The 18,650-nt window shown below is 36.3% G+C and overlaps 2 protein-coding genes across 6 annotated transcripts; one reads left to right on the forward strand and one right to left on the reverse strand.

The window, feature by feature from the left end:
* Positions 1–808: 808 nt before the first annotated feature.
* Positions 809–7,667, reverse strand: LOC107872877 (zeatin O-glucosyltransferase). 3 transcript variants are annotated; one of them, XR_007057304.1, is made up of 4 exons: positions 6,103–7,667; positions 5,602–5,639; positions 4,590–4,667; positions 809–1,101 (listed from the first exon to the last, which is right to left on the reverse strand). XR_007057304.1 is itself a non-coding variant. In XM_047414991.1 (2 exons), the coding sequence occupies exon 1, from the start codon at positions 7,508–7,510 to the stop codon at positions 6,125–6,127; it is 1,386 nt and encodes a 461-aa protein (XP_047270947.1). In that variant the 5' UTR covers positions 7,511–7,667; the 3' UTR covers positions 4,558–4,667; positions 6,103–6,124. The 3 variants fall into 3 exon arrangements, 1 of the variants encoding a protein (XP_047270947.1); XR_007057305.1 differs by lacking the exon at positions 5,602–5,639; XM_047414991.1 differs by lacking the exons at positions 809–1,101; positions 5,602–5,639 and having other exon boundaries at positions 4,558–4,667.
* A 5,349-nt stretch (positions 7,668–13,016) lies between these two features.
* LOC107872876 (flavin-containing monooxygenase FMO GS-OX-like 4) lies at positions 13,017–16,121 on the forward strand. 3 transcript variants are annotated; one of them, XM_016719527.2, is made up of 7 exons: positions 13,017–13,713; positions 13,825–13,895; positions 14,091–14,243; positions 14,342–14,424; positions 15,013–15,173; positions 15,299–15,411; positions 15,798–16,121. In XM_016719527.2, exons 1-7 carry the CDS (start codon positions 13,173–13,175, stop codon positions 16,008–16,010), a joined length of 1,335 nt encoding a protein of 444 aa, XP_016575013.1. In that variant the 5' UTR covers positions 13,017–13,172; the 3' UTR covers positions 16,011–16,121. The 3 variants fall into 3 exon arrangements, 2 of the variants coding, with proteins under 2 accessions (XP_016575013.1, XP_016575012.1); XM_016719526.2 differs by having other exon boundaries at positions 13,019–13,713; positions 15,013–15,148; positions 15,241–15,411; XR_007057306.1 differs by having other exon boundaries at positions 13,020–13,713; positions 15,013–15,148; positions 15,798–15,935.
* The last annotated feature ends 2,529 nt before the right edge of the window (positions 16,122–18,650 follow it).

Consider the following 18,650-nt stretch of genomic DNA (forward strand, 5'->3'; position numbering starts at 1 on the left):
AATCACCGACATTTTTAGAAAATTAAAAAAAAGGCAAAATGACCTTGTGGACCTTTGTACTATGTCAGTTTTGTAAGTTGGACGCTTCTACTTACATGATTGTCATCTGAACCCCTGAACCCATTAAAAAGTAACTTTTTAAAAACAATTCCTGATGTGGCATCCTATGTGGCTGGGACCACATAGGAGCGTGTGTTTTAGTGTCCAGGCACGCGTCAGCCAAAAAATTAAAGGGCCCCAATGGTAAAAAAGGGTTCCAATAGCCATTATAAATGCTCCTTCTTCCTCATTTGGTTCCAACACCATTGTTGGAGCAATTTGAGCATTTTTTTCGTCCGTTGTTCTCCATTTTTTCTCTCTCCAGGTTCTTGTTCATTAATTTCTTTTCTTGCTATGCTTGTAATATTGGAAAGTTAATTTTTTATGTAATTTTTTGCAACACCATGACAGTTTGAATTTGTTATTGTGGACTTTACGCTAAACTTAAGATGTCAAGAACACCAACCAATTCGGGAAGTATGTTTTGGGGCTGTCAAAAATATCAGGTTGGTACTGGTTGTGGATTCTTTCGATGGGCCGATGAAAATAAATAATATAAAGGTAGACATCGAAGGTAATGAAGAAAACAAGGACTGGGAAGATATGGAAGACACGGAAGATATGAAAGACCAAGCATTAATATTGATATCACTATTATCATTATCGTTGTAATGTGGTTTCTATCTGTTGTATTATTTAAGATGGCTTGATCTATATAGTTGATATGTACAATGAAACGAAATTAAAATTTAACGAGAGACATCATTGCGAACATAAAAATCTACAATATATAATTGGCATCAAAATACTTGTCTTAACAACATCAAAATATTTGTCTTAACAACAATGAACCAGAAGTCTTAAAAAATTATCTTAACAATACTTGGGATCAATACAGAAAGAGAATTACACTAATGTGTTGCTTGAGTGCTTGTTGTTGATTGATTCTTGCTGGCTTGAGTGCTTGATATGGCTTGAGTGGTTGGAGATGACTTTGCATTTGATCTTTTGCTACTTTGTTATTGTAGCTGTCTTTGAGTTATTGCAGCTCCACCTTTCCACCTTAGTACATTTGGTTTGAAACCCAAGTCAATATTGGTTGGAACTGAACTAATAAGTGTTGGACTATGTAATACTCTATCAGTATTTCTAGAATGTAAAAATAAAAAAAATCAGTTATTCATGCACTAATTAAAACTAGTTAAATGTAAAGTACATTATATGAAACTTATTCTCTCTACCACACTGCCACTTGGTCCAAATAGCAGACCAAAACCTGTTTCTTTTGCCTTGGTTTTTTATGTGCCAGATTTGCACCACTTCTCAAAGCTGTACTATTCTTCCTCTTTTGGGCACCAACACCATTAGTAGACAGCTGAGTTGTAGATTGTGTAGAAATAGCACCCACTGCTGAAGTGGTAGTGGGCATCACAGCAGCTGCAGGCCTTATATCAGTTGTTGAGGCACGTGCAAGCCTCACACCACTAACTGATGCAGTATTTGCATGTCTTTCTGCAGCTGTTGATGCACTCTGAGCATTTGCAGGCCTTCCTGAACATGTTGGTGCACTTTGAGTATTTGAAGGCCTTCCTGCAGGCCTTCTGTTGCTTGATTTAGCATTTACAGGCATCTCTTCAGCTGTTGAAGCATTTGCATCTCTCTCGGCAGCAGCAGCTGTAGTACTAGTACTGGCTTGCACACTTGGTTGACTGCCACAACTACTACTGAAATTTTTTTTCTACAAAAAAATATGGAAAGGTCAAAAACACATTCAAAAAGAGTAAAATTCATCAATAAGAAAAACTTTGGCTTACCAAAGTTGGACATCCTTTCTTGTTGTGTCCAATACACTTGCACACAGAACATGTCATTTTTCTTCCCTTTCTTGTACCCTTTCCAAACTTCTTCTTAACAGCTTCATCCTTAGCTTTCTTTCTATTTTTACCTGGCCTTCCTGGCATGGGAGTAATCGCAGGTGGCTCAATTGATGGTCTTGTGCTTCTTGGCCACACGTTAATATTTGTCATTGGTTGAATATACTTTTCATATACCTTCAGGTATGTTTCCCTTTGATACCAGTGATCAACATATGACTCCATATTTCATCCCTTGTAATGCATTGCAGCAATTGCATGTGCACAAGGAATTTCTTTTAGTTGCCAAGACCTACAACTATATTGCTTCCTCTTCACATTAACAACATATGTATAAGGTGGATCACCAATCTCAAAGCCCATATCACCATTAAATCGCACCTCACACTTGGCTACATATTCAACATTCTCTGCAAGAACTTCCATAGCCATTGGTGATACATCAGTGATCCATTTTTCACAAAAATCTCTCATTTGATTCATTCTTTCCATGACTTTGCATCTTATTTCCTCCAACATAGTGATAATTGTCTTGAACCTAGCAGCTAAAATCCAACTATTGAAAGTTTCACACATGTTGTTTTCAACCACATCACACCTGTTATGTTCCTTAAAAAAAGCCCTACACCATGCCTCTTTGTTGTACTTGAGCAAATTTTCAACAATTCCAATACCCAACTCACTCATTTCATTAAGTTTCTTTTGCAAGTACACTTCAAATGGGGCCCTTGTAACCTGCCAGAATTTTTTTCTCCTTTTCTCACCACTCCAAACCTACTTTCAGTTGGCCCATATATGTCTAACACACCATCTATGCTCAGCATTTGGCAGTAGATTAGTAAGTGCCAAATGATGACCTTATCAAAACATGTAAAATAGTAGTTAGACATTAAAGACATCATTATAGCAAACTAGCCAGTAATAAATAATTGAAAAATATGATCAGATGAAGAGTCATACCTTATACATATCAAACATGATTGTCAAGTCTTCACCCTCATTTTCTTCAAGTTCCAAATCATAGCTGATGCACCTAAGAAATCATGACCATATGTCCTTGGTTTCTTTATCAACCATAGCCCATGCTACAGGGTATATTTGATTATTTCCATGTTTGAAAATGCAAGACAACAAGATACCTTTACATACACCCTTGAGAAAGGCACCATCTGAACCAATTATTCTTCTGCAGCCCTCTTTCCATCCATTTTTTAAGGTCCCAAGACAAATGTAAATGCCCATAAACACCTCTTTTCCTGGAACTGCATTCTTGGATGTGCTAATAGATACAGTGGTACTGGGATTGGTGGTCCTCAACGGTTTAGCATCATCATACAACCTAGAAAACTCTTCAACAAAATCACCAAAATGTTCATTCATAATTCTGATTTTTTCCTTTCTCAGGTTGTTTTACTAACATACAACCCATAGTCCTTTCTTAAAAGTGCTTGAATCTGATGCAATTTTATTGATGGATCACTCATAATCCTATCTTTGTAATTCTTACTAATCCACAAAGGGTTGCACATCTTATTTCTTGTCCTTTTAGAACACTTGTGTACAGGGAATTAAGTTTTCACAGTAAAAATTTCTGTGTTATCAATACTTCCAAGAATAACCCAAGGACAACCCTTATGCTTACACTTAGCCCTTACCCTTTCCTTCTCATTAGGTTTCAACTTAAGGTTCACACCTTTTTGAATAGAGTAACTCTGCAGTGCCTCTCTAAACTCAATAACATTCAAAAAAATCATATACAACTGAAAACATACCTTCTTTCCAGTTTTATCATAGTATATCTTGCTAGAAGAAGTTCTAGGTAGGGATCTACCACTTCATCATCATCAACAGGATCTCCTTCCTCTTCATCACTAATGTTACTACCCGGATCTGAACTATCAAAATAGGGTCATCCCCACCCAGTTTACCTTCATATCTAACCCCCTTGTTCTTACAAATATCCGCAAAACCAGCATCTATATCTACTGGTCCAGATGGTATCTCATCTACATTCACCCTATCAGCCTTTTCTTTTGCTTGTTTTTAATGTTAGCCTTTCTAACTTGAGGCAACTCTTCATCAAAATCACTCAACTCTTTAATATTTTCATCAACATCATAAAGTGAATCACTATCAGAATCAATCCAATCAAAATCTAATTCAGAATCAGATGTTTGGAGATGGTATCTGGAGAAATCATTAAATTGACCTTCACCTAAGTCTTCATAAGAAACCTTAGCTTTTCCTTTTTCTACCCTAGGAAGCTGATTTTCATTTATATATTCATCTTCATTTATATATTCATCTTCATTTATATCCAATAGGTGAGATGAAGACACATCAGCCCTATCAGGTTCAACAGGGGCTGCCACATCACCATTACCAAGTTGTAATAATGGTGGAGTGGCTGCCACATCATCATTAACAAGTATAGGTTCACTAATTTGGTGAACCACATATACATCAACCAAATCTCCATATTTTAAACTACTGATAAGGCTTAAAACATCAACATTATTTTCTAACTTGTAATAATAGCCTTTTTTGTTTACTCTACACCAAAAGGTTTCAATTTTTCCCACATCTAAATCTGTTGCTAAGTTATGAAACAACATAACATGAAGCTCATCAACATCTACTCTAATTTTATCAGGAATACGAATTCCATTTGCATACCTTAAATCAGGGTTTGACAAAAAGACACCCCCATATGTGAATTGAATTGTTACAATTATATCCATTTATTTACAAAACCTGCAAAATGACAACATAACATATACATTAGACAATTATCCACAAAGCCCTAATTTTTAAACAAAAAACTAAGGAATAAAAACATCAATTCTGATTTTACCCAACAAACCCTAAAGTGTAATTGAAATAACAAAACATGCCATTGAAGGCACAAAACGGTTATACACACGTTTAATAGGAGCATTAAACAACAAAAAAAAATCAAAAGGCCCAAAATTTTCAGACCCAATTCTGAACTGATCAAAAAAACCATAAAATTTTATCGAAACAACAAAAAATGCTATCGAAGGCATAAAAACTATAATATATAGCTTTTATACGAGCATTAGACTACAAACAAACCAAAAGCCCCAAATTTTCGGTCTCAATTTTTCAGTTTACGAAAAACTTGAAAACCCAAAATTCTAATCAAAATCAGATATATGCCATTGAAGCCATATCATCACTACAAATACTAACTACAACAATACTACATGCGAAAAAGAATAAAATCACACAAAAAATTGCAGAAAAACGTTCGTAATCTGAAAAATCCTAAAATCAGTAGAACGGACCATCATTTAATCGACTACAAGCTTCAGAATAAACAACCACATACTACAACTACACCAAAATGTTAAATACTTACAAGGATCGCAACAAGCTTCAACAACTATCGACCTAAATTACCCTAAAATCGTGCTAATCTTTCAGTTTCGAATGAGAGAGAGAGGAGAGGCAAAGAAGAAGGCATAACATGACCTAAATTTTAGGTCAAATTTTACTATTTATACTCTACACACGTCATTTTATACGTGAAAATTATTTTACACAAAATTAATGACGTGGCAGCGGTTGTGCAACACGCACAACTGAGTAGACCGACAAATGATTTAAAAAATTATTTTTTAATGGGTTTAGATGATAAACATGTAAGTAGAAGCGTCCAACTTACCAAATTGACATAGTTCAGGATCCAGAATGTCATTTTGCCTAAAAAAAAAAAAAAAAAAAAAGACTAATAATGAGTGGTCGGACAATCATGTAGTACAATTTTTAATCTGAAAAAAGCTGAAAAGATCACTTTTTCAATAACATCCTACTATTAATAAAGGTCAGCCAATAATGTACAATTTTTAATCCAAATATTTTATCTTTCATTTCAATTTCAACAGTTCTGTGATATCCAGCTAATTATATTCTAACACAATTCTTGGTGTTACATCTTTCATGGAAAAGTATTATTATCACAACTACAGTAGTTAGAAAGTCTGCATTCAAATTTTAAGAGTTCTAAAAAAAAGGCAGTTTTAAGGTATCCATTACTTTGAAGGTTACCAAAGCTTCAAATTGAATACAAATTTCTGAAGATTAAATAAAGATCTTACTCCCCAAGGAAACACTAAAGTTAACATCATCGAACATGAGAATTTTAACAAAGCCAAATATTACATACGTTTTGAGATTCTCAATGGAAATTAGTTCTTGGTAATATTAGAGATGAAAGATTCCATTTCCTTGCGCGCAAGTCCTCCATGCCTAACAGAGTTCTTGATTTTATTTCTCAACTCTATTGCCCTCTGCCTCATCTCTTCTCCTTCTGGCATACCCATCAATGTCTTGACAGCTTTCTCAATTGCTGTTGCTGGTACTGTTTCCTCCCTACGAGTCCAATTCCACACAGAGATTCCAATCTTCAACACGTTCATTATGAACACTGTGTTGTAAGGTTGGTCCACATGAATTGGCCAAGTTGCTGTAGGAACCCCCATGCTAATGCTTTCCATACAAGAATTCCATCCACAATGACTCATAAACCCGCCTGTAGATGGATGTCCCAAGATTTCTAATTGGGGCGCCCAATTTCTCACCACCATTCCTCGTCCTTCCACTCTTTCTTCAAACCCTTCTGGCAATACAATCTTCCCATCTTTCTCCTCAGAATTATTCTCCATGTATATTCTTTCATCATCCGCTTCTCTTACTACCCATATAAATTTATGATTACTCTGTTCTAAACCGAGAGCGAGCTCATTGACTTGCTCTTGTGACAACATAGTGGTTGTTCCAAATGACACGAATATTACTGAGTTACCATCTTGCTTGTCGAGAAATTTTAGGCACACATGTTGAGTACTCCTACTACATTTATCAAGTGATGCTTCGAGCAACATGTGAAATGGACCAAGACACCACAATGGCTTATTGTTCTCTTCAAAAATGGCAAGTGAATCAAGATACTTGCCTTCTAGTTCTCTCATGGAGTTCATTATAACTCCGGAATTTAGCTTCCATTTGCGTTCTTCTCTCATATACTCCTCCAAATGTGGCCCAAAAGTGCTCTCCACTGTTGGAAACTCATCGCCTAATTGCTGAATTAATTTGTCCTGATCTTCATCAACAATATGAATAACTTGTCGGAGAGTAGAATACCTAACGAAAGATGAAATGGAGTGGAAAGAATAACATTTGACGTTGGTGATTGAATGCAAATCCCCTATGTAAGTTATCATCAAACAATCATGAATGATGACCAATCTTTTCGTATTTTTGGAGAGTATATTGCATTTTTCACAAATTGACTTCCCTAGCTTTTCCAACAACACCTCTTTATTACTCTCAGAAGTAGGTACTGAGAGGTCACAGAAATGTAAATTTTCATCTTGTTGAGCATCTTGAAGGCGTTTCTTTAAGTCATGGTTCCGGGCAGTGAGAGAGAGGAAGTGTACAGGAATGTTATGGGAAGCGATGAAGCGAGAAAGGAGAAATAGTGGGTTGACATGGCCGTGTTCAGGCCAGGGAATCATGGCTACAGTTACTTCATTAAGCTGAATAGCATTTTCTGATAAGTTGTTGGTAGCCATTGGAAAAAAGATGAAGATACAACTGCGAAATTGAAAATAAAGAAAACGTTAGGCCTTGAGGGGACAACCTGTCATATGTTCAGGTGCCCCCACTTGGGTAAATTAGAATACATGTGCCAGTGCATGGTAAAGAGTGTATAGTAAAGAAAATCAAGTTGTAATATATATACATATGCAACTTGCAACTATTTTATACTACATGATTCCTGTCAAGAAAATAACAATAATGTAATGGTTAAATGGTGGAATATTTTTAGATTCATCACCATAAGGTGGCGTTGGCTAAATGGGTTGATTGAGAACATTTGTTTTTTTGTGAATTATATGACAAATAATCTCCTTTAAGGAATATTGTAATGTATACTTGCCACGGCCATATGACAAGGAAGTCGAGGTTTTAAACCATGGAAAAACTGTTTCTTGCAAAAACGAGGATAAGACTGCATGCAATAGAACTTTGTTTGACCCTTCCCCAGCTTTGACATAATGGGAGCTTTCGTACATCACGCTGCCTTTTATAGTTGTCACGACCATTGAAGAAATGGATGCTATCTTCAATCTAACAATATCATGAGTTATAAACAGGACATTAACAACAAAGTTTAAAGGGGTAATGTTATTGTTAGAGTTGTGACCCGAATTTTGTTGGTCCGGCCCTGAAAGTTTCGCGGTGCGACCCATGTTTGTGATTTTCAATGGGGTGCGGGGGCGAAGCCCCCACGGTATGGACCTTTATGTTTCTGGGCCTCGGACCTATTTGTACGCACATACTATATAAGTGCGATTTAGCGGGTTATTTTCGTTATTCAAAAAATTCAGCCTTCTCCACATTGTACTCTCTCTCTATTATAGGGAAACCACCCTTGCCTCTGCCCGTGGTTTCTCCCGCAAGGGTTTCCACATAAATCTGTGTGTTGTTCTTTTTTTCTTTTATTGCGGTTTGCTTATTCTGTCCGAATCATAACAAACTGGTATCAGAGCCTATTCGATTATTTTCTCGGGGATGACAACCATGAAGTATGATACTCCGCTGTTGGATCACAACGCTAGATTTTCATTATGACAGGTTAAGATGCGGGTTGTGCTCATGACGATGGATTTGGATGATGCTCTATTAGGGTTTGGTAAGATGCCCTCATCATGGACGGACGAGGACAAACGACGTAAGGATTAGGAGGCTCTATCTCAGATCCACCTTTTTTTATCCAATCAGATTCTATAGGATGTTTTGAAAGAGACCACTGTCACTGCGTTATGGTTGAAACTGGAATCCCTGTGTATAACGAAAAACCTAACAAGTAAGTTGCATCACAAATAATGACTTTATTCCTATCATATGTTTGAGAGTGCGTCCTTGGAGGATCACCTATTTGTATTTAAAGAAATCATCTCCAATTTAGAGACTTTGGAGGTTAAGTACGATGAGGAAGATCTAGGGTTGATTTTGTTGTGTCCGCTACCTACATCATACACGACCTTTAGGGATACTATTTTATATAGTCGTGATATCGTGACGATAGATGAAGTCTATGATGTGTTGTTCTCTAAGGAGAAGATGTAGCATCTTGTGAATGAGTTGGAGACTCAAGAAGATGGTCTCATTATTCAAGAAAGGACTCATGAGAAGAATTCTGGGGTGATGATAGAAATAGGTCCAAATCTAGAAAAAAAACCTATAATTACTGTAAAAAGAAGGGCCATATCAAATTCGAGTGTTGGAAGTTACATCATAGAGTGAAAAGAAAAGCTTCAAAACCGAAGAAAAACCAACCATAGAAGTCCGTTAAAGCTAGTTTTGTTAAAGATGGAAATAGTGATGGAGAACTCTTGGTAGTTTCTGACGGTAACTCCAAACCCTGTGAGGATTGGATTCTTGATTCAATTTGCATATTTCATATGTGTTACAATTGGGATTGGTTTACAATATATGAAATAATTTCTAAAGGTGGTGTTGATGGGAAATAACACACCTTGTAAGATAGTTGGTATTGGAACAATAAGAATTAAGATGTTTGATGGGGTTGTGAGGATATTTGGTGATGTGCGATATGTCCGAGATCTGAAGAGAGATCTTATTTCCTTGAGTACCCTTGATTCGAACGGATATAGGTACATTGGTGAAGGTGGAGTCCTGAAGGCTACTAAAGATGCTCTTGTTGTGATGAAGGGACAGAGAAAGTCTAAAAATTTATATGGCTTGCAAGGATCTACAGTTATAGGTGATGCAACTGTTTCTACCTCCTCTCTATGAGAAAGTGACGTTGCTAAGCTTTGGTATATGCTCCTTGGGCATATGAGTGAAAACGGGATGGCTGAACTAAGCAGGAAAGGACTTCTTGATGGCTAGAGTATTACTAAATTGTAGTTCTATGAGCACTGCATTTTTGGGAAGCAGAAAAGAGTCAGATTCACTAAAGGCATCCACTCAACTAAAGGAACACTTAATTACATTCATTCTGATATCTGGGGTCCTTCTAGAGGAGGTGCGAATTACCTGTTGACTATTATTAATGACTATTCGAGAAAAGTTTGGGTGTTCTTCCTGAAGCAAAAGAATTATGTGTCGCCTACTTTCAAGGAGTGAAAGATTATGATTGAAAAATAAATAGGGAAGCAGGTAAAACGCCTTCGGACAGATAAAAGTTTAGAGTTTTGTTCTAATGAATTTAATTTTCTGTGTATGTCAGAAGGAATTGTGCGGCACTTGAAAGTTCATTTTACTTCGCAGCAGAATGGTGTGGCCGAACGAATAAATGAGATTATAACGGAGAAGGTGCATTGTATGCTGTCTAATGCTGGTTTAACCAAGTCTTTTCGGGCCGAAGCTACTTCCACAACTTGTCTTTTTATTAAACTCTCTCTCTCAATCGCGATTGATAAAATGACTCCACAAGGGGTATGGTCTGATACTTCTGCTAGTTATTCTGATTTGAAGATATTTGGATTTCCTGCTTATGCTCATATTGATAATGGAAAGTTGGAACCTAGAACTGTCAAATGCTTATTTATGGGTTATAAACCTGGTGTTAAAGGTTATAAGCTTTGGTGTCCAGAAAATAGAAAGGTTCTAATTAGTAGAGATGTTGTGTTTGATGAAATTGTCATGCTTCGGGCTCTCTACGAATCTAGTGCTTCTCCCCCAGATGAGCTTAGTGACATGAATTAGTAAAAGTCAAGCACCCACATTAAGCTGCAGATTGGAGTAGAGTATACACCAATGCCTACTTCTCAGTCTAGCCCAGAGATACAAAGTGGTACTATTTTTTCTTCATCACTAGTAACGCCACAATATTTTATTGCTAAAGACAGGCCTAAAAGAGATATTATACCTCCTCAGAAGTATGCTGAATCTGATTTGGTTTCTTATGCATTGAATGTAGCAGAAGATATTAATTCTGGTGACGAATTTTCTTCTTACTCAGAGGCAGTTAGTTCTGATGATTCTGACCGATGGATGATTGTTATGCAGAAGGAGATAAAATCAATTCATAAGTATGACACATGGGATTTGGTGAGATTACTTAAAGATAAGAAAGTTGTCCATTGCAAGTGGATATTTAAAAAGAAAGAAGGAACATCAGGAGTTGAAAATGCTAGATACAAAGTAAGACTAGTTGCTAAAGGCTACAGTCAGGTTCCAGGTATTGACTTCGCAGATGTGTTTTCTCCAGTTGTTAAGCATAGCTCGATTTGAGCCTTGCTTGGTATTATGGACATGCATAATCTTGAGCTTGAGCCGTTGGATGTCAAAACTGCATTCTTACATGGAGAACTTGATGAGGACATCTATATGCAACAACCAGAGGGCTTTGTAGTTTCAGGAAAGGAGGACTATGTATGCTTGCTGAAAAAGTCTTTTTATGGCTTAATATAGTCGCCCAGGCAGTGGTATAAGAGATTTGACTCTTTTATGACCTCTCATATGTTTCGTAGGAGTAGTTATGGTAGCTGTGTCTACTTCAAGGAGGTAAGTGATGGTTCATTCATGTATCTTCTCTTGTATGTTGATGATATGTTGATTGCAACAAAGGATATGAGAGAAATAATAAAAGTCAAACCCAGCTCAGCAAGGAATTTGAGATGAAGGATTTAGGAGCAGCAAAAAAGATTCTTAGCATGTAAATTATGAGGGATAGAGAGAAGTGTAAGTTATACTTGAGTCAGAAAAGGTATATTGAGAAAGTGCTTCACAGTTCAATATGCAAATGTCAATCCTGTCAGTACTCCATTGGCATCTCACTTCAAACTCTCGGCAACTTTATCTCCAGAGACAGATGATGAGCATAACTATGTCTCGAGTTCCATACTCTAGTGTCGTCGGGTTTCTTATATATGCGATGATGTGTTCCCGACCAAATTTATCCTATGCTGTCAGCGTAATTAGCAGATACATGGCAAATCCTGGCAAAGAACATTGGAAAACAGTTCAATGGTTTTTCAGATACTTCCATGGATCTGTTGATATTTGTATGCAGTTTGGGTGAAATAGAAATGGAGTAATTGGGTATGTTGATTCTGATTTTGCAAGAGACCATGATGAAAGGAGATCCCTTACAGGCTATGTTTTCACCATTGGTGGTTGTGCTATCAGTTGGAAAGCTACCTTACAGACTATGGTTACTTTGTTAACTATTGAAGTAGAGTACATGGCTGTTACGGAGGCTTTCAAGGAAGCTATTTGGTTAAAGGGTCTATTCGATAAACTTAGCAAAGACTTGCAGATTACTACGATCTTTTGCGACAGTCACAGTGTTATCTTCCTTACGAAAGATCAGATATTTCACGAAAGGACAAAGCACATCGATGTTCAATATCATTTTGTGTGTGAAATTATTACTCATGGTGATATTGTGGTAAACAAGATTAGAACCCATGACAACCCTGCTGATATAGTGAGTCAAGTTTGAGCATTGCTTGGACTTGGTTGGTGTTAGCTGTTAAGATGTGCCCTTAGGGGCTTTTGTGGAAGAGGTGGAGAGTTTGTCTTGAAATGAATTTGAGTCCTGAATTAGAATTCATGTCAAGGTGGAGATTGCTAGATTTGTGACCCGAATTTTGTTGGTCCGGCCCTGAAAATTTCGTGGTGCGACCGATGTTTGTGATATTCAATAGAGGTGCAGGGGCGAAGCCCCCGCGGTATGGACCTTTATGTTTTTGGGCCTAGGACCTAATTGTATGCACGTACTAATAAGTGTGATTTAGTAGGTTATTTTCGTTATTCAGAAAATTCAGCCTTCTCCGTATTGCACTCTCTCCATTATAGCGAAACCTCCTCTGCCTCTGTCCGTGATTTTTTCCGCAAGAGTTTCCACGTAAATCTATGTGTTGTTCTTGTTTTCTTTTACTTGTGGTTTTCTTATTGTGTCCGAATCATAACAGTTATGTATTTAGTCATCAAAATATAATGTTTGGCTAATGGCTTATATGCTACAGTATATGGCTGGCTGGCTGGCTATAAACAACCAAGGTTGGCGGGTCTTTTCATCTCTTTTAAAAATTCACATACGAAAACAGACATACCAAACACAACAATCAATAAATAAAATATTACTACTGCCAACTCATGATCATTCAACCTATGTCTTTTCTTCAAATTTTCTCCATTTGCACATATGACCACTAATCTCATATCCAACTCCACCCCCTTTTCATATTCTTTCCAATGCCTCAAAATCCATCTAAAAACGTTGCAGTTATCGGGGCTGGTCCTGCAGGCCTTGTTTCGGCCCGAGAACTCCAACGTGAAGGTCACAATGTAGTTGTATTCGAGCGAGAAAATCAGGTAGGAGGCACATGGATATACAATCCAGCAACTGATTCCGACCCAATGGGGGTCGACCCCAATCGGAAAGTCATTCATTCAAGTCTTTATTCATCACTTCGGGTAAATCTTCCTCGGGAAATAATGGGTTTTCGTGACTACCCTTTTGTCGCCGCGAAAAAGCCAAATAGAGACCCGAGAAGGTATCCGGGTCATAAGGAAGTGTTGGACTATTTGAATGATTTTGCGGCTGAGTTTGGGCTTATTAGGCAGGTGAGATTTGGAACTGAAGTTGGGTATGTGGGGATGTCGGAGAATGGAAAATGGAAAGTTAGTTCAAGAAAAAGAGAGAATGATCATGTTGTGTTTGTTGATGAAGAGTATGATGCTGTTGTAATCTGCAATGGACTCTATACTGAACCCCGCATAGCTGATATTCCTGGTAAGTTTTTCAAATTGTTGTCTTTAATATATATATGATACTGTAATTTTTACCTTGGTCTTGGTCAGTTTGTGCATACTGATTAATTAACCAGAGACCCTGCCTTTCTAGGAATTGAAGTATGGCCAGGAAAGCAAATTCACAGCCACAGTTACCGGACTCCTGAGCCTTTTCGAGATCAAGTATGTATCATGTGCATTGTACCCTTGAGAGGTTTAATGTTTCTAAATTAGTCATCAAGCTTTCACAAATATATTACGGCATATGCTAATTACAAAAGAAAAAGAAACACACATAATAATATCGTGATGCCATATATTATAACATTTCTTCTTCGCTGGCATTGCATTTGGAGGATATGATCAATTGTTTGGCAGGTCATTGTGGTCATAGGGGGCGCCACAAGTGCTTCTGATATCTCCAGAGAAACTGCTGAAGTTGCTAAAGAGGTCCACATTTCTTCTAGATCAGCTCTAAGTGGGACTCCCAAAAAGCTGCGTGGATATGAAAATCTTTGGCTCCACTCTATGGTAAAGTTGTTAATAACTTGAATAATGCTGTGAGAGATTGTTCTTAACTCTGAATCTTCACATTATTAGAAATAACTTATACTAGGTACATAATGCAGATTGAAGCTGTTGGTGCAGATGGTGGAGTCAATTTTCAAGACGGATCCAAAGTTTATGCTGATATTATCCTACACTGCACAGGGTGAGTCTACTTACCCATCATTTTCCATTTGCCAATATAATCTTAAGAGACCAATTAAGGAATGGAGTTGATTTCTCATATGGTTACTCAACTAATAGTTATTAACTCACAAAGTCACTTTGTTGAAGGAAAAAAATAGAATCAAGAAGGAAGTTCACTTTCTGAGAACATAACTTAGTTGTGTGACGACATGAGAAATCAACCAATAAGAATGAATAATAAGGGTAGATTATGGGTCAAATTATTGGAACCAGTTAGTAAAGTTGTTGATATGCCGTTAAGTACTGGGCTACTAGCTAGTTATTGATAATTTGATAAAAACGTAAAGTTTAATCTGGCTATTCCAGATACAGAAACAAACTAGAGTTATGTTTTTACTACAAGAAATATTCTTTATGAGTTCCTCGCTATATCAGTACAGATTCAGCAGAAAAGTTCTTGATTACATTCCCTTCATTATTTGATTGAATCAGAGAGTAAATTGAAAGGAACTATAGAAAATGATTACCAGATGATGTTCCAATAATAATCTGAAACTGGTGGGTGGGAGGATGAAGTATCACTAATGTTGCTATCAATTTCTCTCAGGTACAAATATAATTTCCCTTTCCTTGAAACTAATGGTATAGTGACAGTGGATGACAACCGTGTTGGGCCACTTTACAAGCATATTTTTCCACCAGCCTTTGCTCCGAGTCTTTCATTTGTTGGGCTTCCATGGAAGGTAAATAAGATCGTTTTGGGATCAGGTATGTCAATTTTAAGGTTTATATGCATGGTGGACATGAACCAAGTGTTTGCTTTGGTTTGCACCAGCTTGTACCATTCCCCCGTTGTGAATTACAAAGCAAGTGGATTGCTGGTGTTTTATCAGGTCGAATTTCTCTCCCCTCGAAGGAAGATATGATTGCTGATATTGAAACATTCTATTCATCCATGGACGCTTCTTGCATTCCAAAATGGTACACTCACAATATGGATTTTCAGGTATAAAACCCGAGAGACCTTGTCCAATGGTTGGAATTTTCCTTCACTTTTTCCCCTTCTTGGGCTGGATGGGAGGTACAATTTGATATAACCATAGGAACAATTTTCATCCTAGTTATGCAAGAAATAAGAAACGTTTTGAAAAAATGATGAATTAAGGAATAGTATGTTCCTAACATTGTGAGCAAACTTGACTAGTAATTGGTACCAATGTGTTGGGGAATGTATACATCGCATGTGACTAAACTAGTTTTTGCAAACTTCTATAATTTTTCAAGTTCTTTCCTTGTTGAGATTTCTGAAACAGCCTGTCTACCTTCTCAAAGGTAGGGGTAAGGTTTGTGTATGTTGTTGTTGCCTTGTTGAGATAGTCCTCATTTTTACAGTTAGATTACGAAGATTGGTTGGCTACTGAGTGTGGATCTCCACCTCCTGAAAAATGGAGAAAGCAAATGTTTTTTATTGCTAGGGAGAAGTTAAAGACTCAGCCTGAGATATATCGTGATCAGTGGGATGATAACGACTTGATCATTCAAGCTCATCAAGACTTCGCAAAATACATTACCGACCTAGCTCAAGTTCAAAAGCTATCAACATGAATTTTTATGATAAATGTGTCATGTATTGTTCCTGAATTTGGTTATTTCTATTGTTACATGAAGTGTATAGTTGACTAACTTTTTGTAATAATAGTAACAACTTTCCAGGAATTCTCCTTTGTCAGTTTCAACTGCAACTCTTATCATTTTCATTCCTCTTATTTTCCTAAAAGCCCTATTCCTATCCTTTCTTCTTTCCTATCAAGAGCATTGCCAAATGAACAGCACATTAAAAGCAAAGTTTAAAGGGGTAATGTTATGCATTTAGTCATCAAATTACATATGTATGTCATAATGTATTGCATTGTGCTGTATTATACCGTACAATACTGTTTTAATTAATACGATGTTTAGATAGATTCTGTTATCTTCGTCTTTACATAATATCATATTAATAATTTGAAGGATAAATCTACAAGAAAGTAGGACATAGGTAGAACTACTATAAAAAGGTATCATAAATGATAAAATAAGATTATTAAATACAAAATTAGAAAAAAAATAAAATAACACGTGACGTGATCACATCAAATTAGTCATTATGACTATTCAATTAATGATATACAATTTTGTCACGATCCACATCGAGGCACTGGACGTGGCACGCACCCGATAATATTGCTAGTACGAGCGAACGTTATGGCATATCACCCGAGCATACTTCAAATACAAATGAATAAAGAGGAAATAATATAAAATTTATTTAAGATTTCCTCAAGGAATAAAGCTTCAATAAAGTTTATTAGCACCGCATAATGTCCAACAATACTAATAGTTATGATAAATAAAGACTGAAAATTATCAAGTTTGTTTAACAACTACACCAATTTGTGAAGCCTCTAATAAGTACCAATACTAAAGGAAAAAAATATATAAAAAAGTCATCATATCTCGTGCAACCTCCTGGTAGGAAAGAGGCTCACCAATGACAGAAGATAGAGATCCTAATGAGGCGCCTGGCCACAGACTTGAGAGGCAGAACCTACATCATAAAACGATGTAACGCCAAAGACTGTCAATACATGTAATGTATTGGATGTAAAGTCATTTTAGGAGAATAGTACAACAAGAGATTATCAATGACAATAAAATTCAAATTTAAGTGAAGGCAACTGGAAAAGGAACAAGAATATAAGCTAAATTTATAATTGACTAAGTAAATTTACTTCCTTTGATTATTTGTTGGAGAAAGTAGTGAACCGACATAATCCATATTTGAGAGCATGGAGTCTAATCTCGGCCTGATCAGCTAAGCCATCCTATACCTTTTCGGGCACAGGACATGACCTAACATGATTTGCTAGCAAGTAACCATAATTAGCCCATTTTCGGGACACATAAAGAAGAGTCATTCAATTTGCAAAATAATCTCTATCCTATATCGGCAAACATGGTTTTGGGCATTTATCGTCTAAACCTATGCCTTCTCGATCAACCAACTAACTTCCTTACTCATAACGTTGGCTTATTTATTTATGTTCAAAGTGTTAGCCATATTAGGTTCATACTCATGGTTTAATCTTTTTAGGCTCATTTACATAATTTAGCCTTTTTGGACGCATGTTGAGAATTCAACCATTTTGGGTTCATAAGATTTTTATTTGATACCATTTCATAGCATCATAAAAAGTTAAAATACATTCTGTTAAGATTTCATGAACATGGCTTTCACAACTCTTGAGGGATTATGTTTATGAGTTAATTGGAAATGAAGTAATTACACACTGTGTAACAGTTGGGATAAACCAAATCTATCCAAAAACAGACTCTTAAGTAGTAAGTAAGATCCTAACAAAAATCTGAAAAATTCTATGGAACATTGCTGTAATTATTGAGGATATAATGAGTGTCTCACAACTCTGTAGTACTTGACTAAAATACATTTATAGAGAAAGGAAATATGCTTCCAGACATTGAGCTGACATGATTTTGATGCTATTGGCAGATTTGAATTTTCAGATTTCTCAAAAATACCTAGACAAGCAAAGGAAGATTCTTAATCTAGAAAAATACTAGGTTCCTAATCTACACATTAAGTTAAAGAACATCATACTAGATAGCATTTGAAGGGAAGAGAAGTAGTATTTAACTCATGATTACCAGTACGATTTTGAACAATCTCAGTGATATATTTTAACATCTTAAAGAGGACCACAAAATCATATCTTCTGGCTATTAGAGAATTGAGTTACAGAGCTACAGAACTAGAAGCATAGCGAAGATGTTATCACAATAAACCTACCCCTATATGGTAATTGGAGAGTAAATAAGACAATTCATATAAAGAATTAAGAACAAAGAAATTCCATTTTCTAGCAAACTCATAAATTTGATTACCAATATTAGCTAAAGGTATGAAGTTCATGGTAATAAATTTAATTATTTCAGAAGTTCAAAGAACTCCAAAGAAAGAGTGTCCCTTCCTACTTGTTAAACTTTAAAAATTTCGGCATGCCAACATATACTCAAACTGGATTGGACATCAACTTAAGAGACAAAGAGATGTTCTTTATTGTTAATTAATCCTAACGTCTTTCGAGAATTTTGAAAATTGAAAATACTTATTAAAAATTACCAAGACCAACGTATTATTGACCGGATAAAATTTGGATTCTAGATTTAGGTAAAACTAGTCCATAT

This window comes from Capsicum annuum, chromosome 6, assembly GCF_002878395.1.
Source record: "Capsicum annuum cultivar UCD-10X-F1 chromosome 6, UCD10Xv1.1, whole genome shotgun sequence".
Lineage (NCBI taxonomy): Eukaryota > Viridiplantae > Streptophyta > Magnoliopsida > Solanales > Solanaceae > Capsicum > Capsicum annuum.

Coding starts and splice junctions, on each gene's coding strand:
- LOC107872877 (XM_047414991.1), bottom strand. CDS start 7,510: ATGGCTACCAACAACTTATCAGAAAATGCTATTCAGCTTAATGAAGTA.
- LOC107872876 (XM_016719526.2), top strand. CDS start 13,173: ATGCCTCAAAATCCATCTAAAAACGTTGCAGTTATCGGGGCTGGTCCT. Junction 13,896..14,090: donor CTGAGCCTTTTCGAGATCAA/GTATGTATCATG, acceptor ATTGTTTGGCAG/GTCATTGTGGTCATAGGGGG. Junction 14,425..15,012: donor ATTATCCTACACTGCACAGG/GTGAGTCTACTT, acceptor AATTTCTCTCAG/GTACAAATATAATTTCCCTT.